General features: G+C 39.2%; 4 protein-coding genes across 4 annotated transcripts; 3 read left to right on the forward strand and 1 right to left on the reverse strand.

Moving 5' to 3' along the window:
- The first annotated feature begins 11,181 nt into the window (after positions 1-11,181).
- On the forward strand, positions 11,182-11,487 carry LOC137573667 (uncharacterized). Its single transcript, XM_068285666.1, has one exon. The coding sequence runs from the start codon at positions 11,182-11,184 to the stop codon at positions 11,485-11,487; it is 306 nt and encodes a 101-aa protein (XP_068141767.1).
- A 3,367-nt stretch (positions 11,488-14,854) lies between these two features.
- Gr21a (Gustatory receptor 21a) lies at positions 14,855-16,446 on the forward strand. Its single transcript, XM_068285448.1, is given in 2 exon segments — positions 14,855-16,085; positions 16,087-16,446. Coding segments are annotated over 2 exon segments (1,368 nt in total). The 5' UTR covers positions 14,855-14,909; the 3' UTR covers positions 16,279-16,446.
- A 1,568-nt stretch (positions 16,447-18,014) lies between these two features.
- LOC137573639 (xylulose kinase) lies at positions 18,015-19,894 on the forward strand. The gene is given in 3 exon segments (XM_068285623.1): positions 18,015-18,138; positions 18,140-19,186; positions 19,188-19,894. Coding segments are annotated over 3 exon segments (1,725 nt in total). The 5' UTR covers positions 18,015-18,081; the 3' UTR covers positions 19,809-19,894.
- On the reverse strand, positions 19,833-24,523 carry Pkg21D (Protein kinase, cGMP-dependent at 21D). Its single transcript, XM_068285621.1, has 5 exons — positions 24,307-24,523; positions 21,884-22,302; positions 20,373-21,827; positions 20,123-20,308; positions 19,833-20,060 (listed from the first exon to the last, which is right to left on the reverse strand). The coding sequence occupies exons 1-5, from the start codon at positions 24,430-24,432 to the stop codon at positions 19,898-19,900; spliced, it is 2,349 nt and encodes a 782-aa protein (XP_068141722.1). The 5' UTR covers positions 24,433-24,523; the 3' UTR covers positions 19,833-19,897.
- Positions 24,524-27,444: the final 2,921 nt, after the last annotated feature.

The raw sequence follows: 27,444 nt of genomic DNA on the forward strand, positions 1-27,444 counted from the left end.
CCTTTGCCATAAACTGTTCAAGTTTATTTCATGTCTCACTTTCTCATACACCCCCAAATCACCACATCTCCCTATCTCGCTCTCTCTATCTATCCCATTCTTTCTTTGTCTCCCTCGACAACATTGGCACATAAAACGGCACTAAGTTATTTTCAATCAATAAAAATAACATAAACAAAAACGAAAGAAAGAAAGCTGTAAAAAATACACTCAAATACAAGTGAATGTGTATGAGGGTGCCGTAATTCAAAAGAAGCGCAAAAAAAGTTTTCAACTTTTTTCTGTGTGTCTCTTTCCTCTGCTCTTCGATTTACCGTTGTTGGGGTCCATGTGCTCCCCAAACGTTTTCTTCTTCTTTTCTTCCCGGTGTTTAATCAGGCATAAAAACATTTTGGCACAAATTTTCAATTTCTAATTGAGACAGCGACGAAAAGGTGACAAGATTTCCGTTGTCGCTATTCTAATTGGCGGCCAACGTGGGGGAAATAATGTGCACGTGATGTGTGTGTGTGGGTGAGTGAGTGTGGGTAGATAGGAAACGAGTCGTGAAAAACGGATTTCTATGCGAATGAACAACTGATTGACATTTTCAAGTTGTGTCGACAAGTTGTTGCCTCAATTTCAATGCAAATTTTTAAGTGAATTTCGTTGCCATTCAAGACATGATTGCAATTTATAATAAACTGTGTTGTAAACAAATATAGACTACATACACACATACACACATAAGCAAAAAGCACGCACGATGGAACTGCAAAGTTAGTTATTGTTGCGGTAGACAGATGTGAGATGCAGTCACACTCTGCTCTTAGCCATCTTATCCTCAACCTCTCATACAGTTACCATTGGGGAAATTACGCGAATGGAATGTGTCAAGTCACCCACACAAACACAGGCACACAACGTTGTTGACATGCTTGCCAACTAGAAGCGGAAACGGAAGTAGCTATGTACATACATAGCGACAGATGAGAAATGAGAGAAAAGGATGTGAGACAGAAGAAAAGAGTGCGAGAGCGATAGCAAGATTGAGCGAGTATGGCAAAGATTTGGCAGCCAAATGATTAATTTCGACAAGCTGCCACAAGCTGTTGAATGATGAAGAAGCAGAGTGGAACAACATAGACTGTCGTCGTGTTGTTATCGTCAACGTGTGTTGTATGCTACGTGTGTTTGAGTTGAGTAAATCCAAAGTTGGCAGCCGATTTCAAGTTGAGTTGATTTTGTGCTTGAAAAACGTTAAATTCACTTGTACAAGTCCCTCACGTTGGCGGCCTAAAAATCTTTGCTTGGTATTTACTTTGATTCTTGAAACGTAATCATAGAGCCAAATAAGCAACAACATTGAGCGTCAAATTTAACATTTAAATTCTACATCTCTCTCCTCGTTTGTCTCTTTCTTTCTCTATCTATCCTTTTATCTGTTTCATTGTCTCGATTTGTGACTATCTTCTGTATTTGATTTGCGGTTGTGCATCCATTTCAACTGCAAATGAAGCAAACGAGCCGTGTGGTCATTAGATGTCGTCGTCCTGCCACATTGTTAGCCTCTTCTCCCTCGCACACACTGCCACACATACACCCAGCTGTCATCGGTTTGTGGACTTGGACTCTCTGCCAGTGTGTCCTGGCAATGCTATAAATATTGACAGAGCAAGATTAAAGCCCCTTAAATTCCGCTCAATTGCCCTTTTGCCTAGCCTAACATCATTCATTTGCATCGCCTGAGAAAATTTTAATTAGAGTCCACAGATAAACCTAAAAGAAAAATTAAGGCAGCAATATGCGAGTAAGATAGAACGAGAGAAAGAGAGAGAGAGAGAATAAGGAAAATAAGTAAAACGTGTCAAACGCAGCGGCAAAAACTTTTTCTCCCTAGCTGCTGCTGTTGCGCTTCATTTAACTTTTGGCCCAAACAGAGTCCATAGGCGGATAGGTGGAAAGCTCTGTAGGTGAGATACATATGTACATATGTATGTACATATGTGTATGGAAGTTGTAACAAAATTTGACACGCTGCTCCTGGTATCCGTATTCACTTTATCCACTGTCTTATCATATGAACCGCATTGTTTGCTTATGTATGTGGCATCATTCCACGGTGCAACGCGATGACTTGATAAACATTTTCATTGGCGCTAAATCAACAACAACAACCATATCTCCATCCTCTACCTGACTCATTTTCATTGTCTCTTCACCTCGTCCTGGAAAACTATATACATACATAATAAATACAAAAAAGAAAGGCAGAAAGAACTTTTAATTAGACGTCACTGCAAAGCTGAAAAACTTTTCAAAAGCAAACGCGCCAAGAAAAAGTTCACTTTGAGATGAGCGCCAAGTCGAACCGTCTAAAACAATTAAGGATATAAATTTTTAATGTTACATTAAACAGATAGTCCATAGATCAAAATTATGTCTGATATATAAGTTGGTAATTTTTCTTTTGTGAAAAGTTAGAAATTATATATTAATTTGGACAGCTTTATAACCTTTTTCTCGTATAATCGTTCCTCCTTTAATTTGTAGTTAACTTAATTTTAATGAAGAAGAATTAAAGACTTAAATCAACGTCATAGCTTATCCTTTTTGTGGTTTTAATTGCTGTGAATAAATATATTTCTTGAAATGAAAATCTTACTATGGAATAAGGGAGAAAGTAATTAAGTTCTAAAAATGACTGCTCCTGACATTATTTATAGACATTCCTTATCATAAGAGGGACCTGTTACAGACATCTTAGGCACTAGATACATTTCTGTCTAAATGATCGTACTATTGGCTTACACTATCGTCTTTATTCACAGTGAAGTCTTCATCATGGATCATGGTTTGGCTATAGAAATATGTAGTATATATTATATACTTAATGTTGATCTTGAAATCACATTGTTGGCTGCTATAAAAACTAGTTTTGGCTTTGAAAATATGGAATGACTATTGAAATTAAGGATTTCTTTAGGAAAGTGTGCTGATAATAGACTTGATGAGGTTTAAAATGGCTATACAGACAACCAAGTTTGGTAAAATGCTTCATTTTAAAATTAAAAATTAAAATTATGACATAATTAATGATTTGGCGTTAGTATCGTTAGCCACTTTGTCGCTTATAAACGCTCATCTCTAAGATACTTAGCCGTCACCTTATTCACTTAAGTTGAACTTTTAATCAAAACTTGTGTGTCTCTTTGTAATTATGCAAGACATAAAGTCAGTCGACAATTGCAAACTCACACACACACACACACACGCACACACAAAAGCGCGCACACCGACACCATCTCCCATCCACACAGTTCACCTCTAATTAAGCGATGTGAAAAGTTTTTAGGAATGCAAAAAAATGCATCATTAATGCATACACACACTAACTTATTCGCGCTTACTTGTATACCCAAAAGTTAACTCGTTCCTCCTTCCCTCCCTCCGCCGCATCCAGCAAGATGCGTGCGTGGACTCGACACCGCGAATGGGCTATGAAGCTGAGTGGAGCTGGCAATGGGTGGAAAACTTTGGCAGGCAACAAATGGGTAGACAGTGTGGTAGGCTCAACAATGGAATGGCAAGAAAAAAAAAAAGAAAATATGCCAGCTAATAGCTCCTTTTATGGTTCACTTAAGTTGGTTCTTGGGATGCCACGTAGGCGGCATAAAAATATTTTTTTCCTCTCTCTGTCTCTCTCTCTCTCTGTTAAGTCTACACATTTTTGGGCGTGATTATTATGAGAAGGTTCGCTGTGGAGGGTCGCACTCGTAATTTCATTAAAATTTTATTAGCTCAATATGAGAGAAGGACTCAGGTTTATAGTGTACGTTCTGTGTATGTGCTCGCGTGTGTGTGTGTGTGTGTGTACTTTGATTTTATTCGAGTCGCTACTGCTGAGAGTAAATGAAATTATCACCTATGCGCGCTTTTGAGTATAAAACTGGGTAAGAGACAGCCAAAGGTTATTACTTTTAAGTAGATGTTAAAACAAAATTATTAGCAGGACTCTACGACAAAAAATTTGTTTAAATTTCAACTGAAATGAAGGTCACTTTAAACACTTTATTTCCCGTAGTAAGAAAACCTTAAGCCCATTCAAGCAAACATCCTTAAACCGGTTAACACTCAAGGGATACTCTGGAAGATTAGAACAAAACTCGGCAGTGCATTTAAAGATAACTTTAAACGTCAATATAAATCATATATATCCAGTTTATCACTCATCTCCTGGCATCATTTGAATGTGAGTCAATTTTACCAATGAACATCATCGTTATACCCATCGACATCATCATCATCATCATCTTCATCATTATCATCATCATTTTTCACTTGGCTTTTTCCGGCATTTACACAATTTACAATTTCCCCTTTCTGACCAGATGGCTTTTAATTTCCATTTTGCTATTAATTTTAACCACAAAAGGTTATGATGGAGTAGGTGTAGGTGTAGGATGTAATGGGTATATGTGTGTATGTGAGGATGAAGGTAGGCATATCAGTGCCCCGTATACATATACATATATACCAAAAGCCACAATGTGCTGTACCAAAGGCTTTGGTTAATCCAAATGTAGGAAGGCGATGAGAGGATGTGAAGCGTTTCTCAGTTGCCTTTATGTTTTCTTGATTGAGTTTCACCTTTTGCATATGAAATTCAATTTAATCAGTTTGCCCAGGTCACGATGAGGCAGCGGTAGGCATACTGACAGTCACACAACCACACACACACACTTACCTTCTTGGTATTTTTTCTCTCTCTCCCTCACACACACACACACACACACACAATGCAGCCAATAATAATGAAGTCCTTTTGTTGTTTGTCGACATTTTCAACACAAATTTGCTTTGCCTGATACGAAACGAAATGTAACGCAACGCAACACAATTCTGGGCTTGGGCCGACCTCAATAATGTTTTCACTTGGAAATCAATAAATACAAATAACATGTATGTACATACATACAACAAATACATATACAATATTTGATGCGGGCCACAAAAAGCAAAACCAGTGCGCGAACAAGAGCTCTTGACGACCATAAACTGGCAAATTGTATGCAAATAAAAAAAACAACAACCACACACACACACAAACACAGAGAGACACATTGAAATGCCGGGGAAATGCCGCAAGATACAAAAACCCCGAAACTGAAAAACTGGAAAAACCAAAGCAAACCAAAGCAAAGCCAAAGCAGCTGAAGCGGTAGAAATGCTGACATTGCAACCGCTGAAGTTGCCATAAAACAACAAGAACAAGCAAACTTACAAGACGACAATGAGGCAGCAATGGGGCAACTTTTTATTAACTCTTTTGACTCCCCCGACCTAACCTGACCTCTTATGCCCTGCCCTGGCCTGTCCTTTCCAAGATCTGACCAAGCGACCACAGCTGCTGCTGCTGTTGCTGCCCTTAACTTTCGGATTGTCGAGTTTGTTGTCGTCATTGTCCTTTTGCGTCAATTTTATATAAAAAGGGAAAGGAACAGGAAGCGTGAGAGGAGAAGAGACTGAGGATGGGCGAGCAAAAAAGTTAAGAACAACAACTTGTTGTTGCTGTCTGAGTTCTTGTTTAGTTCGTTTCAGTCATTCTTCATGGTAGCTGGATGCAAATCATTTGCCTGCTGGGAATCAGTTTATACCCTAACCCTGAGATTAGTAGAAAATGTCCTTTCTCAAATACATTTATGTAATTATAAACTTTTTTAAAAAAAGGTTTTTCCAGAGCCTTTTTCATCTGCCTAAGGACTGACAGTTGAGTATTTAAAAAACGTTTTCCACTTAAAAATATTCTCTTTATACTTGCAATTGTCAAGTTTTGTTTATTTTTGAAATCTTTTAATTGTTTCATTTAATCTCGGCTTGGACTCGGGGCCTTGTTTCCTTAAGAGCATTTCAGCTTCGTCACTTGATTCGAACTTTTTGCCTTCAGATTGTTTTTCTCATTTGTTGACTTCTTAAATGATGCTTCGCCTGGACGAGGAAGGACAATAATAAAAGCCCAAGTGCGGATGCTGCGGTTGTTGGTAAAACATTTCTATTGATTTAGGCCAAGTCTTATGTATGTATGTCTATGGGGTCAGAGGGCATATGTTACACATGCCGCAAGCTTTTGGTCATGTTGGTCATGTCTTTGCACTCGTACAATTTGAGTAGCCTAACATACAAACACATACTCACCCACACAAACACAGACTAAGTAGATCTTATTGGACCCACGCCCCAGACAGTCACTTATAATAGGCTTCAACTTTAATATGCATTGCATGGCAGATGGGGCCAGAATGATGGAGGAAAGTGAAATTTGCTGTCTACTGAGAAATATTTAATCGTATTTTGTTCATTTAGCGACAAATTGAATTTGCCTCTGCAATGTCGCAAGATGAGAAATTCAATTAAAATCCTCCGAAAAGAAACGAAATAAAAATAACATTTTCGTTGTCATGCTTTAAACAGATTTTCGTTACAATTTTCAATGGGCTTTAATTTCGCACTAACAAACGAGACGGCTCGTCTCGGTCTCGTCAAATAAATAAGCAAAAATAATTGAGCTGCTGGCACGCCCCCATTCCGCCCAGTCATGACGATGGCGACCAGTCATTGACAGCCAAGGACATGAGATAATCGCTTTGGTTGTTCTGCCAGGCCCACAAAACAATTTCTATGCGTAGGACCAGTGTCCCCTGCCCCACCCCGGAAAAAAACAAGCAAGGAAAACAAACGCAATGAACGGAAGGAGGAAAAACGATGGAATATTTCTCATTTTCGCATGGCTTCATATTTCTAGAGGCTCCTTTTTTTCGCTGATTAGCTTTGAGTGAGCGAGTAAAAGTTCGTCATCTTCTCATATTTTCTTTTCTTTGCTGTTCCTTTTCCTTTTCTTGGTCAGCCCGTCAAGACGATAATTAGACGATTTACCCCAAAAAGTTACAAGTCCCGAAGATGATTTATGATGTATGTGTATGCCTTAGCCTAGTTAATTTGTTATAAGGGATCCCCTCGCTTCCCCTTCCTCTCACTCTATCCCTTTTTTTTTTTTTGACTGCTTTTCCCTTCTGGGCAATCGTTTACAGACAGAAAAGTATGCAACACTTTTTTTATGTTAAACCACTTAAGCGCAAATCTCCCAGCAGGAGAGCCAGTAAAGAAGGCAAAGGATAGAGCCCGAGCGGGAACAGGGCAAGAGAGACACAAGAGACTTTCTTGTTTTACAAACTGCACGCCATTTGCAACAGCAGCGGCAACGGCAACGGCAACGCCAGCCACTAAAACAGTTTCTCCACTAAATTTGTGACAAACGGCAGCTGTTGAGTTGTTGCAGTTATGAAAGACTGAAAAACTCATCGAGAGCACAGGGAAAGAAGTGCAAGAGGAATGCTCTTTGCACACGAAATGCAGCCATCACAGACGTCACTCGCTGTGCAACGAACCATCATCATTGCCTCTGCACAGAGAGAAAGAAAACTGAGTTTTATAGACGAATTTTCGCTGACTCTTGAGCTGAAAAACTAATAGCCAAACGCTGACAAATAGTCATCCTCAAGTGCAGCAGCCAGAGTATCAACAATTTTCCAAGTTATTTCTCTCAGTGCTGGTTGTGGGTAGAGGCAGCTCGGTCCAGTGCTGCAAAATGATCAATTGATTTGCATGCACTGGCTCTGGCAGTGCATTGCAGACGCTCAAAGCCAGCCAGCTCTAGGCAGCAGCAGCATTGCTATAAGAAACAGCTCGCTGGGGAACTGTAAATCACGTCGAGCACAGAGAGCGCAAATTGGTTAGTGAAACACATAAACCAACCAAACAGCCATCCGGCCAACCAACCAACCAACCATCCAACCAACCAACCATCCAACCAGGCAGACAGCATCCACACATGTCTGAGTTTCGCTGAAAAATGAAACAACTTAAACACAAATACACACAAAATGTAATCTGGCTGAAGAGAAGATGCTGGAAAAAGCTGTGTGAAAATCACATTACTCGCTACGAAAAAAATTAGTTGTACTCATCCTCCCCTCTCCACCCTGCCACCCAAAAACCTCCATCGACGCTAACAACTTCAGCATACTCAGCAGGAAGTTTTTGCTTGATAGAAAAAAAATGCATTAAATGAAATTTTCAACTCGATTGAAAATTGAAGCAAAAGACGATAAAGATGGGGCAAAAACATATATACATACATATATGTAGGTACATATATTCCATAAATATTGCATTTAGCTTAAATTTTCTTTTATGGAATTCTTTTTTACGATTAAGCAGAAAGCTAAAACGCAAAATGCGCACAAGCCGCATCAAGTCCTCAGACGTCCTATGAACCCAACAGAGGTGATGGCGGTAAATGTTGCCATATTTACCTAACACTATATTTCTAGGACGCCTCGCGGCAAAGAATATTCTAAAAACGCTTCGTGTGAAAATAATTTCATGGCAAAAAAAAAAAAAAAAAGTGAAAAAAGGAGGCAAAACAAGGTTAAACAAGGTATTACAAGTTGGAGTGGAAGGTGGGGCAGGGATTGTATGACGAAACGATGGGTAAAATGCTAAAATGTTAGGTGTGGAAAACGTTTAGAGTGCCCGAGGTTGTTTTAACTTTGCCGAGCTCCTCCAAAACTTATGATGGAAATGAAAATGAAAACGAAAAGTTAAACTTTAGTCGAAACTAGAATCCTTTAATACTTGTGCGTATTGGCATAGCGATAGAAATAGCAACTAACTGGTATAAGAAGAGGGCATGGCACAATACTCGTAAAAATGGTGTCACTTCACTTCGTCAACTGTTTGCATAGAGATAAAAAAGCAAACTTGGCAAAGCTCAACGCACAAGCGACCCACCGAGAAACTGAACAAGGGAAGGGGGAGCGAGAAAGGACCCAAATAACCATAATAAAAATGCAGTTGCAGTAGCCCAAAAGGCTCTTTTGATGGCTGAGTGGGTGCGTTTGCTTTACTAATTGATGCACATCGCTGGCACATTTTGTGGACTTTCCAATTATGGCGTGACAAACGAATGAATGAGCATAAGAAGAAGAATTAAGACTAAGGCACTTTGGGTGCCAATTTTATTAGCTGCTCCTTCTCAACAAAACGGTCGACTGATTAAACTGTCAATGCTCGAGGGATATAACAAAAGTGTCTTGGTAATAATTGAGACCACTTTTCTTCTGTCTCTTCTCTTCCTTATCCCTTCCTGCATTGCCCATCAATCGCTAGCTCATTCAATGTGTAACGGCAGACCCAACAACAGCTGGATGGAAAAAAATATGGTTGAAAAATCAATTGTTGAAGCAAAATATGCAAAGCGTTTTTAATTAAATTTTGAAGATCCTCTTTGCCTTCTCTCTCTCTCTCTCTCTTAGCCAACCTCTCATATTCGTCCTTTCGCCTCCTATTTCACTTGGACTAAGCTTTGTAGTGGAAAGCATTCAAGCATGGATTATTGCTTTCGGTTCATGGTTTTCCTTTCGTTTAATTGCAATTGCAGTTTTATGCAGAGAACTTACTCATTAAAACAATAAATCAGATTATTATTAGTTTCGCAATTTTTTCAAACACACAAAAAACACACCCATAAACAACAAAGAGGAAGGCAAGGTTGGGAGGGAGAGAGAGAGTGAGAAAGATAATCATATCCGGGCAAAAGCAAACATTCTGTCCACATCTCATGCTTTTAGCACTAATTAGTCGATTTATGTGCAATTTGCTAATTTAGTCAATATGTTTGTATGTAAAACCAACATATGCAACATATGCTGGTTAGTCCTCTGCACTAGTAGGTACTTTAATTGTAGTGTGTAGTAGTAGGTTTTCGGGCTACCATGATTAATATTTAATTGCATTTTATGCTGAAAGCAATGCAAGTGTTTCAATTCAGAAAATTTCAATTTACATTTGTATCCGTACAAAAAAACATAAAACAACAACATCAACAAAAAATGGATAAAATGAAATTATGAAATTTATATGTTTGCATTTGCAAATAAGAACTTCATTAATTTCATACATTGGGGATGCATAGCCAATGAGATGGGGGGACACTAATGGGAAATCCAAATATTTTATATTTTTAAGGTCATAATTTAGTCAGTTCTGGTCATTTTCAACTCCGCAAAACTAACTTATACAACTGTGTTATCGATCATTAATCAGAAGGAGTCTCTGAGAAGATGTTGCCTGTTCTCCTTTTGCAAAACAAAAGTTTTAAAATTGTTCAAGTAAAAGGTAATAGACGTTTTAGCCTTACCTTTTCTTTTATAAGCGAGTATTAATCAAAATTTCTAAGCACTATGAAATACACAATGTGAGTTATATACGCAGGACTCCATAGACCAAGCAAGTGAAAATTATATATTTGTAATGCAATTCTTTAATTACGTATACGCAATGTGCTCTCCTATGTGGACGGTAAGAGTAGGCGAAGCCCAAAATAGTCAACATTTCATTCACTTACTAAACTATTCGATACACAAATTAGACTTTTGTGCTTAAAATTTATATTTGCTTTTAATTTATACACAGAGTTACGATGGTTTAACTCGAATAGAAGAAAGTTTTGTTATTTTATTTTTATAAAATTTACATTTAAATGCTTTTGCTCTGCAGCAAATAAAAAAAAGTCTTAAGGGATTCAACAAACTTTAAAACTAAACAATGAGTTTTTTTTGGTCCAGCCTGACAAACGGACTAACAGCAATTATGATTTGTAAGGGTTGTAAACTATAATTTTAAGTTAAAATAATCTTCTGGCTAGGTTTTATTTACTCATCTTCAATAATTAAGTGAAACGGGCAATCTTATTGTTATTTGTATGTTGTAAATTATTTTTCCATAAACTGTAAGACTATTTTCATTAAACAACAACATTTATTATTGTTTTCCCTTTTTTTTTGTTAAGCAAACAAACGCGACACTTTGACAAGCCACTAACAGATGTTTTGTGACGCAAATAGAAACGAGATGAAAACAAAGAGTCAATGACAAATCTGTTGTGTGGTTTTCGGACTTACCAGCAAAAGCAAAGAACACCCCACTGACGATAGTTTTGGGGGGTTTTGTTTCTTGGTGATACACACTCATGTGACGTCAGAGGTTTGTTCGGGGAAATATGGGTATAAAAAGGCCTTGCCCGTTAGAGTAAGGAAGTCAGTTGAAAATTGCTACCCACAAAGAGAAAAAACTTCTATGAAAATGCGTTGCTTTATTTTGATTGCTCTTTTCGCCTTGCTAGCTGTGGTTGCTGCTCAGCAGGGTTCTGGACGTCAAGGAGGACAACAGCAACAACAACAGGGAGGACAGCAACAGGGAGGGCAGCCACAGGGAGGACAGCAACAGGGTGGTGAGCAACAGCAAGGTGGACAACAAATCGGTTGGGGTCTACCACCAAATGCCACGTTGCCATCCAACGGAACTACAACAACTACGGAAGCCAGCACCAGCAGCTCCAGTGGAAACTCCACCAGCAGCTCTACAACAGAGGCTTCTACTTCTTCTTAAAATGCATTTCTCTTATTATATAGTAAAAAAAAGCTTATTTAGAAATATGAAATCTATTTCTAGCGTTGAATAAAAAGTGTCCTTTTTGAAAAGTAATCAAAGTGTATGCTAGTTTCTATACCCTACTTTTGGAAAACTTTATATAAGTTTCTTACCAAATAGTTGTTTAGGATAAATATAATTTGAGCATGGAGAAGAAATAGATAGGAGGATAAAAGTTTAACTTTCTAAGCAATGGCTCATAACTCAATAAAATGTTGTGAAACAAGATGCATTAAAGTTCAAGAGTCAATTAAGGTAATGGTAAGAGTAATCTAAGGAAGCTACTGCCAAATATCTAGTTTAAGTTATTATTCATGGTAACCTACTGCAATGTAAGCTTATATTACCTTAACTACCAAATATGTAGCATAAGCTATTCATGAACACTGAAGAAGTCATATAAATAAAAGACGTTTTGCCTATGGGCAGACACAAGTCGATCGCATACAAACCTGTTCAGTAAACTTGTCGAATAGTTTTAAAAATAAAAGCGAGTGCCTAAAATTAAACACCGTATTTATCTAAGGCGGCTTTGTCAAATATAATACAACAGTTTGTTTGCCACAAAGAATTACCAGCCGGAAACACACTTGCACTTTGAAACTAGCCTAGAACATGTCAACAGCAGGATATCAAGTGGCCAAAACCGAGCATAAAAAAACTTGTGTTTGAGTGTCAGTAGAATACATTTTCTAAGAACAATTGTTAACACCTAGAGCCTAATATTTACTTAATAATCTCCGTATTTTGTAAGTACATATTTTAAGCATACACTCATAATGAAGACTTGGCCTGAGCTTCTAGATAACTGGACCTTGACTTTTTTTATACATACTTATTTTCTTTTTCAAACATTTTCTTAAAACGCTAGCCCTTTTTCCCCTATATCAACTAGAAAGGGACCCTCTCTACTATATAGAGTAAAGCTCTTTTTAAAGTATAAACACTCAGAACTATAAACTTCCTTTCAAAGCGAATATACCTACCAAGTATGCAAGAGTATTAAAAAAAAAAAAAAAAAATACTGTAAAATGTGTGTGGCTGACGGAAATCGAAATGTGTAACTTGTTCTCCAAGGACACCTTCGGCCTGCCCTCGTGCCCACTCTTCATCGCCTTCTTTTTTTGGTTAGTTGAGCAGTTGACAGCTGGCGGCCATGTCAACTGACAGACAGGCACGTACAAAAGAATACAATGACATACTCTACACACACACTCATACTGTATAGACTGGATGAGATAAATAGAGGAACTTTAAGGATTCTTCTTTTAAATCTACACATTCTTTTTTCCTTCCTTCCATGCATTGCCTCGCCCGGTCTTGCTTTGCCTTGGCTCTCCACTTCAACTTCCTCTTTTCCAATTATGTCGCACAGTGAACAAGCTAAACACTTTATTTATGCACTTCTCGCTTGTCGTTTGTCTTCAAAGTTTTCGCATTAAAAGACAAAGAGAGAAAAGTTTGCCAAAAAACTATGTGCAATGTGAAAAACTATACCAGAGACGGCCAACTCGCAACAGTTGGCCGAATCGTTTCAGCAAAAAAATACAAAAAACAAATGCAGAAAAGGCAACAGGAAACCCGAAATAGGAGAAAGAAAACTCGATTTAAATACTTTTGAAAATTTCGCCCATAAATTGATGGGACTTTCTACTGTACAATAGTTTAAATTTTCAAGACTTCCGTGAGGACTCTTCACTATTTATTTCTTATTTATGTGTGTCGATGAGATATCAATAATCTTGAAAAAGGCAATCTGTGTATATTATTGTATATACTTAAGTCTTTCCTTAATCCTTTTCAAATTCGTTGAGGACAGATGACTACATGGTTCAACTAATACAAAAGGATTGAGTTGTACAACTTACTTATTCTTTTTTATACCCTTGTAGAGGATATTACAGTATTGGTAATAAAGAATATTGGAAACCCACATCAACAAAATATTAGATTTAGCTATGCCAGACTGGGTTCTCTACTGGCTTAAAAGTTATTAGGATAGAACTTGATATCTAATCTCTTTATTACCATAGAAAGGTTAGCATTGTAAAGGTTCACTATACTTATAAGGGAAGTCCCAAGGTCATCTAGATAAGCCATGGAAAAGGACTTGCCGAGTATCGTTTGTGAATTAACTCCGAATGATCTGTTGGTGAGACTATTTTGTTACCTAAGTTTTTTATTTAAATTATAACTAATAAGAAACAATACAAACGAATTTGAAATATACAAAGATGTGAAAAAATCGCCTCCTAAAAGTTTGCTATTGAATTACGTATACGCAATGTGATCGCAAATGGGTTGAAAGGGTAAGCGAAGTCAAAGTAATGCAAATTTTTTATTTACCTTTCAAACTATGTATATGTTTCTGTCAACTGTACGATGGCACAGCTAAATAAGGCACAAATAATGTGATGTTAACGATACAACATTACATACGATTAAATCATTACAACAATTGGGATTAAAATTCGAGTTTTGCAGCTTTAGTTACAAGCAGAACTACAATTCTTCCCTGAAATGGATTTCAGGCGATGGTTTCAACGAAAATTAAATAATAGATACAATTGTAGATGTAATTGTAGGAGTTTCCTACACGAGTTTACCAAAAGTAGCGCACAAAACTCTAGCGGAAGAGATTGAACAGCTCAAAACTCGTAGTAACCAGAAAATGCATAATTTCATTTTGAACTACGATGTTATAAATAGTTGCATGATAAGTAGTAACTTATCCCCAAGTTTTATAATTGGTTAGTGAAACGAATGGAAGTTTACAGGATAAATGCCTAAAGCATCCATTGGCTTTTGCCTTTAATATTCGAAGCAGAAATAGATCAAAAGTCAGACAAGGAATGTTGAATGTTGTCCCATGTCCAGCGATGACTATGACGGCCTACCAACTGACCCAATGGTGCCACATTTTTATTGGTCATTAGTGCCGAGCCCTCTATCGGCATTCGTAAGCATTTACACATCGTTAAACTTTCATTTCCGGCAAATTAAGCGCATTTTATGTACACATACACACACACGCACACACACACCCGTTCATCGTTGTCAGCAGAAAAAAGGAAAAAGAGAAAAGAAACAGAAATGGGTGTCCTGTTCAGCACAAATGACCACAACACAAAACTCGCAAGCAAGTGGAAAACCTTGGTCTTGGGCATATTTAATGGTTGAGTCCCGCCTCTGGGGCGGTACACTTTTCGGTCTTTTGTTTGCTTTTCAATCAAAAGTCAATAGCAGAGACGACGGATAACTATAAAAGGGACCGTTCAACGTTTTCCGTAACGTTTCTTTGTGCCGCAGCCGTCAACTTCGCCGCCGCCGTCGCAGCCGACGCTTTTCCTTGTTTCACCGCTTCGCCCAACTCCATCGTCATGTCATTCTGGGCCGTTAGTCGGGGCCTTTCCCCACCGGGAGCAACCTCAAAAGTGGCACCCATGCTCAATCCCAATCAAAGACAGTTTCTCGAGGATGAGATGCGCTTACGTGAGAAAATGAAATTGATGGCTCGCGGCGATACAAACGCCATGGATGATATGTATTTACGTAAACCGGAAACAGTGGACGATCCACTTGAGTTGGACAAACACGATTCGTTCTATCAGACAACAAAAAGTCTATTAGTTTTATTCCAAATAATGGGTGTCATGCCCATTCATCGTAATCCGCCAGTGAAAAACTTACCCCGTACCGGTTACTCATGGACATCGCGCCAAGTGATGTGGGCAATATTCATATATAGTTGCCAGACAACAATTGTGGTATTGGTGCTTAGAGAACGGGTTAAGAAATTCGTCACTAGCCCGGATAAAAGATTCGATGAGGCAATCTACAATGTGATATTCATTTCATTGCTGTTCACAAATTTCTTGCTGCCTGTGGCCAGTTGGCGTCATGGTCCCCAAGTGGCCATATTTAAGAACATGTGGACCAACTATCAATACAAATTCTTCAAGACCACTGGCTCACCGATTGTATTTCCCAATCTCTATCCTCTAACATGGGCTCTCTGCGTCTTCTCGTGGTTATTGAGTATCGGAATAAACTTGTCTCAGTACTTTCTTCAACCGGATTTTCGTCTGTGGTACACATTCGCCTATTATCCCATTATAGCCATGCTGAATTGCTTTTGCAGTTTGTGGTACATCAACTGCAATGCGTTTGGGACGGCCAGTCACGCCCTGTCCGATGCCCTGCAAGCGACCATTCGCGGAGAGAAACCCGCCCAAAAACTAACCGAATATCGCCATCTTTGGGTGGATCTCAGCCATATGATGCAGCAGCTGGGACGAGCCTATTCCAATATGTATGGGATGTACTGCCTTGTGATATTCTTTACCACCATTATAGCCACTTATGGGAGCATCAGTGAAATTATTGATCATGGAGCCACCTACAAGGAAGTGGGACTCTTTGTCATCGTCTTCTATTGCATGGGCTTGCTCTATATCATTTGCAATGAGGCTCACTATGCCTCGAGAAAAGTCGGCCTGGACTTTCAAACCAAGTTGCTAAACATCAATCTAACCGCTGTCGATGCGGCCACACAAAAAAGAAGTTGAAATGCTTTTAGTTGCCATTAACAAGAATCCACCAATTATGAACTTGGACGGATATGCCAATATAAATCGGGAACTTATTACCACAAATATATCGTTTATGGCCACATATCTAGTGGTTTTACTGCAATTCAAAATCACGGAACAACGTCGCTCTCAAAACACATCGACGACTATCACATAGACTGTGGCTCGGTTCTAAAGAAACTTTTCGTTTCTCTTTTTAAATAATATGTTATTAGATTTCAATAAGGAATTGTTCATAGTATTTTGAAATAAACTTTTGACTTACGTTATTTCTAGAGACCCACATTCTTTCAGTTGTGTTTAGCCATTGACTTAGAACTCACAAATCCTCCACCTAATTAAATTCGTTTTTCGAATATCAAATACATTCTTCTATGAATTCTTCCAAAAGAGTAAAGTGAATTGTCAGACCTCATGGTAGAATGTGACAGCTTTTTCCATTTATAACACAAAATAATTTACCAAATATCTCATACTTCAGAGCAGTAATTTTTCAATTCCATCACCATAGAAACAACAATAATAAATATATGTTTTTTAAACTACGAGTATAAATGTGGGGTTAAATTTACAAGTTAAGTAGTCTAGGTGGCTTATATGAAAATACGACTTAATAGAGATTACAAGGTGTTAAATGACAATCGACGTTTGGCTCAGCTCGGCTTTGGCGTACGACTATAACGCTTCGACATTTCGCGTCCGACTTGGCGCTCGACTTTTAGTGTCCGACTTTGACACACGACTTATAGCACTCGTCTATGGTACTCGACTTGACCTTGCTCCGACTATCAAGCAAGACCCCAAAACACGTCCGTTTTGTTCTCCGGCTCCCTCTTGTCATCTCTCATTTGTTTGACATCGCTCTTTGATCGCTGCTCATCCACATAGAACTCACATATGTATACAGATACCGATTTGCGCTCCGATGTACTTAAAGGATATTAGCTCGATGGCCCCCATCAACAGATTTCGCAAACTACTTATTATAATTTTAATGCCATAACAATATTCAGACGCTAAAATACTGGAAAAGCGTAGGTTAGTTACACTTTTCGACGTTTTAATTTTTATTGGGACTCAGAGTTTTGTGCCATAGTCACCTTGGTTTCTTGCTGTGTTCGGCTTTTATAATGCGAAGTACATAGAATGGCCCATATGAGAACCCAAGCAGAGAGCTATCCACCTCCCGCTCGACCGACCGTGGGGTTCAGCCGTATATCGGACGGCACGATTGCGTGGACAAATACAAATAAAACGAGCAAACTGTGTTAAAATAGAGGTTTTCACAAGTGGAAGAGATGCTTCTGATCTGATTACGGGATACTGAAGATTGTAATCAGAACATAAGACTCGAAAAGGATTATACAGGGAATAGTTAGAAATAAAGTGTTTTAAGTATAGATGAATAAAATTTCTAGTAGGTCTACGGGGTACAGATAGGTTTAACTGGTTCAATAGCTCAGGAGAGTCTATTTCAAATATTAAAATTTTTTGATTAAAGAAAGCACCAAGCATAACTCTACGATTAATTAAAGAAGGAAGATTGATTAAAAGAAGCCTACTGGAGTATGATGATTTAGACCGCGAAACGCAAAAAGCAAAGAAATTGCTTTTGAACAGATTCAATTTTAAGAACATTCATAGCTTTACTAACTGTAGCAGAAATATGAGGATTAAAAGTTAATTTACGGTCCATAAGAACACCTAAGTCATTGATAATATCTAACCGCTCTAAGATAACATAAGCATAAGAATAATATTTATTTCGCAAGACCTGGATCCTCTGGCTCAATTCATTGAATTGATGCTCCCGAAACTGAAGAAAAATATAAATTAAAGAAATTATAAATTGGAAAAATAAAATATTGCCTTGTTATTCTTGACAGATTTCATTCAATGTATTCATTTAGATAAGTCTACTATAAATTTTATTTATTCCAGAATATTATTCACCAATGGAATGTGCCATAGACGCAGAACGGACTACAATGGCAATTGCTATCTGGGCCTTGACTTGGGGGGAGCAATATTTCTCCGCTGTCGTGTTGGACTCGAAAATGCAAGTGAAATTCTCAGCTCTAGTCCACTATGATACGGATTTGCCTGAATATAATACACAGCAAGGTGTCATTCAAGGTTCTTCAATCGATGAAGTCTTCGCCAATCCAGTGATGTGGATTAAGGCCTTGGATATGTTGCTTAATTGTCTCAGTTCACAGGGTGCCGATCTTCATTCGATAGCCGCAGTCGGTGGATCAGCGCAACAGCATGGCTCTGTCTTTTGGTCGGACTTGGGTTTTCGACGCTTGTGTGGCATCAATCCCATTCTACGTTTACATGAACAGCTGACGGACACATGTTTTGAGCTGAACCCAACTCCAGTGGGGGCTGACAACTCGGCGACGCGGCAGTTCTATCAAATGCAAAAAGAGGTGGGTGGGCAGCACGAAATGAAAAGTATAACAGGCTCGAAGGCGTATCCCAGCTTTGTGGGTCCACAAATACGTAAGGTTTTCGAAACGTGCACCGAACACTATGAACGGACGGTAAAAATATCTCTGGTAACGAGTTTTCTATCATCACTACTCATAGGTTCGATGGGCTCGATTGAGTTCACAGACGCGTGTGGCACAAGCCTGTTGAATGTGCATAGTAAAACGTGGTCGAAAAAGTGTCTCAACGCATGTGCTCCTAATCTGGCACAACGCTTGATGAAACCCATCGCATCAAATCGGCTGCAAGGCAGAATCGCTGATTATTATGTAAAGCGGTGGAACTTTAGACCCGATTGCATGATCTTGACGTCGATAACTAATACCGCTTCAGCGATGGTCGGTTTGCGTTTTAATAAGGAAACCGATGTGATTCTTTCGCTGGGACCTATTGATAAACTTCTCATGCATTTGGAGAGCCATCCCAAGCAAGAAGAGGGCCACATACTTTGCGATCCAATTAATCCAAATGAAAGCTTCAGATTACTTTGCTTTCGCAATGGGTCAAGCGTTCGTGAAGCCATCTGTGAGCAGGTGGCCCAGGGTTCTTGGAGCGCTTTTAACGAAATGTTGAAAAAAAACTCCCATGGGCAATGATGGCAATGTGGCCCTATATTTTCCTGTTAAGGAAACAGATCCACCGGCCGATGGAATTTTACGTTGGGATGGCAAAATGGATCCGATGTCTCAGGAGGCAATACACGGCTGCGATGAATTTGAACGACCCGAAATAGAGGCCCGCGCTGTCATCGAAGGACAAATGATGCATCATCGGGCTTTGATGAAAGACATGGGTTTTCGTTTTGATAAAAATACCCGAGTTATTGTCCTTGGCGATGGCTCCCAAAACGAGAGTCTGCTCCAGGTGATTGCCGATGTATTTAATACTCCTGTCTATAGGCATTTCGGAGTCGAGCCAGCCGTATTGGGTGGTGCGTATCGTGCCCGTTATGCGTTTTACGAATATCGAGAGGCCAACTGCAGTTGCCAAAGTTGTCGAAATGCTTCGGGTAGTAAGCCAAATCTTCAATTTGAAGATTTTTTCCGGAATATGCCCGGTGCACTTAAGTTGATTGCAGAGCCAACAGCGGGATGTGATCTTGTCTATGATCGTTTAACAGTGCGTTGCCTGAATATGTGCCAATTGTTGGCTGCCAGCACTAGCATTCATGAAAGTCACATCATTATGGAATAGTAATCCCAAAAAAAAAACCACACATTTCATTCAACTACTAAATTTCTAATAAAGCAAAACATAGTGTACAAATTTTTAACTCGAAATGGCTAGAATTCAGCATCCCAGCCAGAAAGTTCATCCGGCGGTTCGGTTGGATCACAGGGAAAACGATCAAAGTAACGCACGTCTGTTGAGTGAGCAATTGGACGAACAAAAGGCGGAATTAAGAGCTGACTGGCTAAGCCATCCCAGTCGAAACCAAGAAACCATCTATGGGAACAATAAGAGTATTAGAACTGATTGCTTTAGCTTGCTCTTATACCTAGACTCACTTGTGCTTTTTGATGTCCTGAATTCCACCCGTCTGATAGCCCAAACGTTCAGAGGGGACATCACGACACAAACGCTTAATCAACTGTACTGCCCATCGTGACATTTGTTTGGGAAAACTTATCATATCAATGCCCTTAAGAATGAGATTATAGGTTTGCATAGGATCTGGAGCACTGAACGGAGGACTGCAAGAGATTGAAAAGCGAGAGATAAATAAACTTTTTTCATTATCCTTATCTAAGAACTTACGTTCCGTTGAGTAACTCATGGATGAGAATGCCCAGTGCCCAATAGTCAACAGCTCGATCGTGACCTTTATTCAAGATGATCTCCGGTGCCACGTACTCGGGAGTACCACAAAACGTCCAAGTCTTGGAGCTTGTGCCTATATACTTGGCGAAACCAAAGTCAACCAGTTTGACATAGCCTCGCTCATCTAGCATTAAGTTTTCGGGTTTGAGATCACGATAGATAATGCCATGGGAATGCAGATACTCAAAGGCCTGCAGGACACAGCCAATAATGAATTGTGCCGCATTGTCCTCAAAAGAGCCGCGATCTCGCAGCATGGTCCATATTTCGCCACCCATACAGGCCTCTAGTAGCATATAGACGTATTTATCATCCCGAAAAGTCCGATAGAGCCGACAAATGAACGGTGACTTAGAACTTAACATAATGGTTCGCTCACTAAATATATGCTCTTCCTGCTTAGTGTCAACAATGTGACGTTTTTTCAGGCACTTGAGAGCAAATGTATCCACACGATCATTGTGATAGGCCTTGACCAGTTCTACTCGCCCAAAGCCACCGATACCAAGAGTGCTAACCACTTCAAGGTCTGTTAATTTTAGATCCGGATATTCCTGCTGCTGCTGGGCTTGAGAACCGAAAATCTCCTGATTCTCGGCGGCTTGTTTCATGGCTAAAATGCGACTTTCATCGCCATAGTCCTTCTCCTTCAACTCACACAAATCACCAATTAACCGTTTAAATGAATCTCGATCCAGTGTAAGGCACTCAACACCTGGTGGTAATGCTATAATATTGGCTGTCCTGCGGTCCTCATTGATTAGAGCCTGTTCACCAAAGTAATCACCACGCGACAGTGTCCGCAACTCTGTCTCCTCTAGTGAGGTGGCTGTCAATTTTTGGGTTACCCTGACATTACCCTGCGATATGAGAAAGAAGCTGTCGCCGGCAGTGCCCTGTCTAATGATGTACGTGCCAGCCGCATAGAACTCAAGTTCCAGAACATCAGCGATTTTGGCCAACAACTCTTCGCTTAGATTACGTAGTAGTGGCACTGACTTTAGGAAGTTCACACTATTCTCAATACGCTGCAGACCCGTACGCATCATAATCTGTTGAAAGACCCGACGATCCAGGACCCAAACGCGGGCATCTTCACTGGTTGTTAGCACACGTATGGAAGCGGTTCGAGTGCAATTGTAGAGTATGGCCAATTCGCCAAAGGCCTTGCCGGGACCCATTTTATCCAGCACTTTGCCATTTTGCATGACAGCGAATTCTCCAGCTGCGGACACATACAAATGGGCACCAGCTTCACCCTCACGTACCACAAATTCTCCAGCGGCAATGCACTTTGAATACATGGAATCGACAAGTTCACGTACTTGAGAGGCGTCAATATTCTTGAGAAAATCATTATCCATAATAGCATCTTTGATCTGTTGCTTGGCACTAGAAGAGAAATTATTAAGTAAACCTTCTACGGTCCGAGTCTACGACTAGCTCACCTGAAATCTTTATCATATTTGGGTATGGGAGCATTGTAGGATTGATGAATTGACTGTACACAACTCTCGGCCGATACGCCCTGTTTCTTGGTGGTGGCTTTCGGGCGAACTTCTGGCAGTTGTGTGGCCGATACTGAGTTGGAAGTTGGCGACGGAGATGGAGATGGGCTTGGAGCCGATCCCCCCAAAGATAAAGCCTCAAGTGCAAATTCTGGGCTTGTGGGCATAACCATTCCACAAGAGCTGCAAATGTGCGGATTTATTAGGCTGCTTGTTGTCACGTCACCGCATTGCTCGGGCAGGGAATACAGCCGACTCCGTTGTGGACTCTGATGTTGTTGTTGTTGCTGCTGCTGCTGTTGTTGCTTTTGCTCATTTCGTGTCACGTTCAAGTGATTGGTGGTCTGCTGAAGTACGCTCTGATAGTGGAATAATTGGAAGGCATTGGTTAATCAATTGAGCGAACAATCAACGCCGCTGTCAGCATCACATGAAAAGTGACCCAGTGACTCGACAGTGGGGTCTGTGTGCTGTTTCACATCAATTTGTCTGCCGAGTTGAGTGTGTGTTAATGATGGTGACAATGCTTTGACCTTCCCCAAATGGAAGCCTGATCATTTGAATTCACATTGGGTCTATGAACTTTGAATGCACTAGAAGAATTTGCCTACAAGTCGCAGTGTTTCCTACCCTGGCAACTGTTTGTCGTTTGATTTCCATCAAGGGAAGGCCATAACCATATTTTGTTGTGTCTTATCTTGTATACCATAACGAAAATCCTTGCACGCTTTGACCCCAAAAACAATTCATATGGAATGATACCAAAAAAAGAAGGCAAGGAAAAACCCGCAACTTCTATTCATATTCATAAAGGGCAAATAAGATAAGCCATAATGTCTGTTTAGTTCCTTTTATCTGTTTCATTCCCTTGCTCTCTCTCACTCTGACTATCTGACTGTCTCGTTTGCACCAAATATTATTTACATAGAAATTAGCATTTTTGTTCAACTCTTTTGTCGTTGTCTTTCTCTTTCTTGTTGTTTGTCTGTTTTTTTTTTTTTCAAGCCGCGCGCGTGCTATGCCGAGCGGAACTATCTATTTACACAAAGCAAACATACAATTCGAGACTCACGGATAGACTTTTCGGAGATCTTGTTGTTGTTGCTGAAGGTGATCCGGCAATTAGCGGCCAAAAGCAAGCCGCAGATAAGAAATAATACGTGGAGTATTACACACTCTAACAAAACAAAAAAAAAAAAATGGAATTTACTATGTATCGAAAACAAATTACGCATTCTTCGCCAACTGATTCAGATAAAATCTTATTGATTAAATAAAAAAATAAATAAATTGTTTAAACAATCGATTTTATGTCGAATGCATGTTGAGACGACTTTTATTCTACATACATCCATGTGTGCCAAAGAAATTATATGCAAAATTTAATCGTGCATTTTTGTTGAACCAGATACACAGATGGCCATGGTTATAGCAACTCAAATCGTTATGGTAATCAAGCATATAAATGTATATATATATTTTGTACATGGAAAAAGAAATAAACAAGCGAAGAAGCAACAAAATATTCTCAGTGTGAGAACATTTGTTTCGATTTCAAATTTTAAACGAACACTGACATTTTATATTGCCTCTAAACTGGGAAGTAAAAATATTTGTTATTTGTTTTCCATGAAATACATAATTCGCTCTTTAATTAGATTAGAGAGAGAAAAAAACGAATCTTATCTTATATATGCCCATCACAACTCTCCATAAATCTGCCTCGAATATGGCGCTACAAAATCTCGCCAAGAAGTGATAATCACTTAGACCAATAAAGCAAAAATGCTTTACAATTTCGACAACCACACACACACACACACACGATGTTGGAGTACACAGTCAAAATAGGTAATAATATATTCTATATAGACTTATATACACATAGTTACTTGTGTATTTAGAGAGCACTTGAATAAACTTCCAGGCCCAGTGGGTGACTACATGAAACTAGATTCTTTTGAAGAATGAATACTGCGTTAGATATCACAGATATCAGGGCCATCCATAGTGGGTAATGTGGGGTAGGTAGGGTAGGTAAGTACATATATCTAGTAATATATATCTGGGCTGCTGCTCCCTAACAAATACTATATTAAGAAGATAACGATGTGCGACGCAATTGATATGAACCCCTCTAGTATTAGTTTTGGTTTTTTTTTTTTTTTCGTAGACGAAATTATTCTGAAATAAATATATAGTGAACAAATTGAATGTTTGCTCTCTTGCTTATCTGAAGCATTCCACCATGAACAAATTAACAAAATACAACAACAACAACAACAAAAAAGAAACGATGCGACTGACAGCGATAAATGTATGGATATGAACGATTCGATGGCTTGTTGGGCGAATTCTCTCACCTTTAACTTATGGATTTCCCTATGCAATTTGACCAGCTCATTTTCACGATTTCGCACCAGATCCTTCAGGGCAAGCACATCGTTGTGCAGGCTGCTGATCAAACCATCCCGTTCACGATCATTCATTTTGGCCACGAGTTGTTTGTCATTTGCGCCCCATTCAAAGAATAAAACAGAGAGAGTGAGAGAGAGCAAAAAAAAAGAAGGTATTAACCGCACGACGTTCGGCCAGCAACTGACGACTGCTCTGCGGCTGCTGCTGCTGCTCAACGATCGACACGGCGTATACGTGATTTGCGAAAAACTATATGTGAGATCACAGCTGACTTTATTAAAGAGCAAGAGCGACTGAGAGTGCAAGTAAACATGAGAGAAAAGGGAAACAAAAGCAGAGTCGAGTTTTCGTTTTTGCCTTAGATGCAAATGGGAAAATTTAATTATGTTATGGTATTATAACAAACCACAGACACAAAAGCTTCGAGTAATTTCATGATGACAGCTTAGACGACATTTAGCTACCTACAAGGGTACAAAAGGGTTTAGGGGGGAGGCCAGCAGAGGTGTAATAGAAGCACACACAAGCACACAAAGCGTAAAAATGAAAATTACGGCTAGATAGAAAAATGGAAGCTAAACGAATCGGCAGAACAGACCAGCAAAATTCATGCCAAAGAAAAGCTTGAGCTAATTATTCGACTAGTTAATACCCCCTTCTATATTTATTCAGTAAAACCATTCATTTAAAACTCGTAGGTTTCTAGTTTCTGTGACATAGATTTCGAAAGACGAGGTATATTAAAAGCAAGTCCCTCGCTTAATCAACCAATGAGGTTGTGTTTTAGTGTGTGTAATCGTAATTGATATGAATAAATAATCAGTCTAGTTAAACAATATGCAGAGACACGAATTCACATTTACCATAAACTGTAAATTTTCTAGATTATGTCCTCGGTTTCTATTCCACTTAGGGTACAAAAATGTTTCGTAAACCAGATAACTTAACATCTTCATAATGGAATTACAGTGGCCAACAAAACTATTTTAGCGCTGCGCCAGAACAGGCATGGCCAAGCAAGTGCGAGGACAAAAGATGAGATCCACATGGGGGCGGATGAGGGCTGCAGGGGTCGGAGGAGAGGCAGGTTGGAAATAAAACGCCAGCATGCCAAAGGCAAGGACACTGATTTTTTGCTGCCGGCTAAAATGACAACCGCAGAAAGCAGAAGCAAAAGCAGAAGCTGCGGGAACAGGTTTCCGCTTCGCGGTGGCCCACATTTAATGCAGAGACAGTGATGTACGAGAGTATATGGCCCTGAAAAAGAGTGTGATGTGCTTTGTGCGATGCTGCGGGAAAGAGCGAGTGAGTGCGTGCCAGAAGAATGCCACAACACGAATTATTGTGGGGCGACGTGACATCGACTACAACATCGACATGAGGCATCAAAAAAAAAACCAAAAACCCCAAAAAAATGAAAAAAATATATATGTAAAAGGATTAGCCCACAGGAGACGACACGATGCGGTGTATGTGTAATGATGCACTAAATGATCTATCAGAGGATGTGAGACACAGAGACCGAAATGAGAGTTGAGTTAAATTAATACCAAGAGGTACAGAAAAATGATGCTGCTGCTCAAAAGTTTGACAAGTTGTGGTAATTATCCACAATGCAGGCAACTTAACATCAATCCAGCCGAGAGCCAGTTAATTAATGGCGGCTAATTTCAAATGTTCTCTCTGTGTGAGTGAGTGTGTAGAAGAATGAGTGCCAGTGTGTGGCTTTGATGATGACTGAAAAGCTTATAATAAAGAGAACAAAGTTTCCCAAGCATATTAGAGGTTCAAGGAGTGCTTTTAAGGGTTTAATGCCCAGATAATTGGAAACGAATGACAAAATGTGAGCCCTCAAATACAAATGGAAATTCTATGTCATAAGTGATTGTGAGATTATTAGGATACGCAAAGGATACATTTCGAAAACAATGCAGTAAGTAAATCTGTAAATCTTCAATCTGCTAAACAAAATTTCCAATTAAAGATCTATACAATAAACTGATTTGAATTGAAATGTGAAAATTGATTAATTGTGGCAAAACTTAATTGAAAAATGTCAAGCGTAAAGACATTGCTGCGACCAGGTGCACTTATAATGTAATTCAGGGATTAGCATCGCAACAGAGTAGTAGGAGCTATGTTATCCATGTTATCCATCAGATGAAGAAAGACAATCAGGCTAACAGGATTGCCAATATTTGCATAATAAATATCGCATGTCACAGATTTTCAAAGCGGACAAATCTCCCTCGTTTGAGTAGTGTCAGGACATGTCACAAACCGAAACGAAGTGAAAAACAATAGGAAAAAGAGATAGAATGAAAATATATACCATACAAGCAAGTGACAATCTATGTTTATGAGTATCCTCATCGATATGCATGTATGTAAATGAGAGCTTAAGCAGGCTCTTGCCTTTATCATTCGCCAGAGACAGAAGCCACCATAAAATATTTGAATATATCTTCATGTATGTATGTATACAACATTTTTTTTTTTTTTTTTTGTGGTATAACAATGGCAAAACCGAAAAACTAAGCTCCTGCTCCTGTGACAAGGATTTTGCATTGATTGAAGAAATACGAATAACCACACATACATATACACATAGAGCACGTGAGCAATAAGCAATCTTTTAACTCTATCAAAATACATATACAGACACACTCACAGACACCTACATATTCATGCAGGGAGAGAGTCCAATTTATTGTTCCTAGTGGTATTCCCTGTGGTATAACCCATACAAATCTTTGGAAATCTTCTTATCAACATCAACATTACGTTATTTCAATTAAAATCTCTTTTTCATATATAGAGAACCGAGGAGAGAGAATGTGTGTGGTGTGTGGAAGGGGAAATGAATGGAAAGTGAAATTATTTGCCGGCGGCTCCAAAGTGAGCGAAATTGTACATTTGGGATTAATTTTTGGGAGCAGCAACGACTTGACCGTCGATTTCACCTGCTGCCATTCAGAAGCTCATTCATTTTGGGGCTTTTGTTGTTTTATGGTTCTCATCGTATTCCTGCCAGTATCTCTCCATGTTATTGTCTTTCTTTCTGTCTTTGTTCGTTTGCCTTT

The sequence above is a fragment of the Drosophila tropicalis genome, unplaced genomic scaffold (assembly GCF_018151085.1).
Source record: "Drosophila tropicalis isolate 14030-0801.00 unplaced genomic scaffold, ASM1815108v1 contig_413, whole genome shotgun sequence".
In the NCBI taxonomy this organism is placed as follows: domain Eukaryota; kingdom Metazoa; phylum Arthropoda; class Insecta; order Diptera; family Drosophilidae; genus Drosophila; species Drosophila tropicalis.

What these genes read in the sequence shown, in the direction of transcription:
- LOC137573667 (XM_068285666.1), top strand. Translation starts at nt 11,182, where the DNA reads ATGCGTTGCTTTATTTTGATTGCTCTTTTCGCCTTGCTAGCTGTGGTT.
- Pkg21D (XM_068285621.1), bottom strand. Translation starts at nt 24,432, where the DNA reads ATGAATGATCGTGAACGGGATGGTTTGATCAGCAGCCTGCACAACGAT. An exon ending in GGGAAATCCATAAGTTAAAG is followed by an intron (nt 22,303 to 24,306) that starts GTGAGAGAATTC and finishes TTCCACTATCAG; the next exon opens with AGCGTACTTCAGCAGACCAC. An exon ending in AAATATGATAAAGATTTCAG is followed by an intron (nt 21,828 to 21,883) that starts GTGAGCTAGTCG and finishes TTTCTCTTCTAG; the next exon opens with TGCCAAGCAACAGATCAAAG.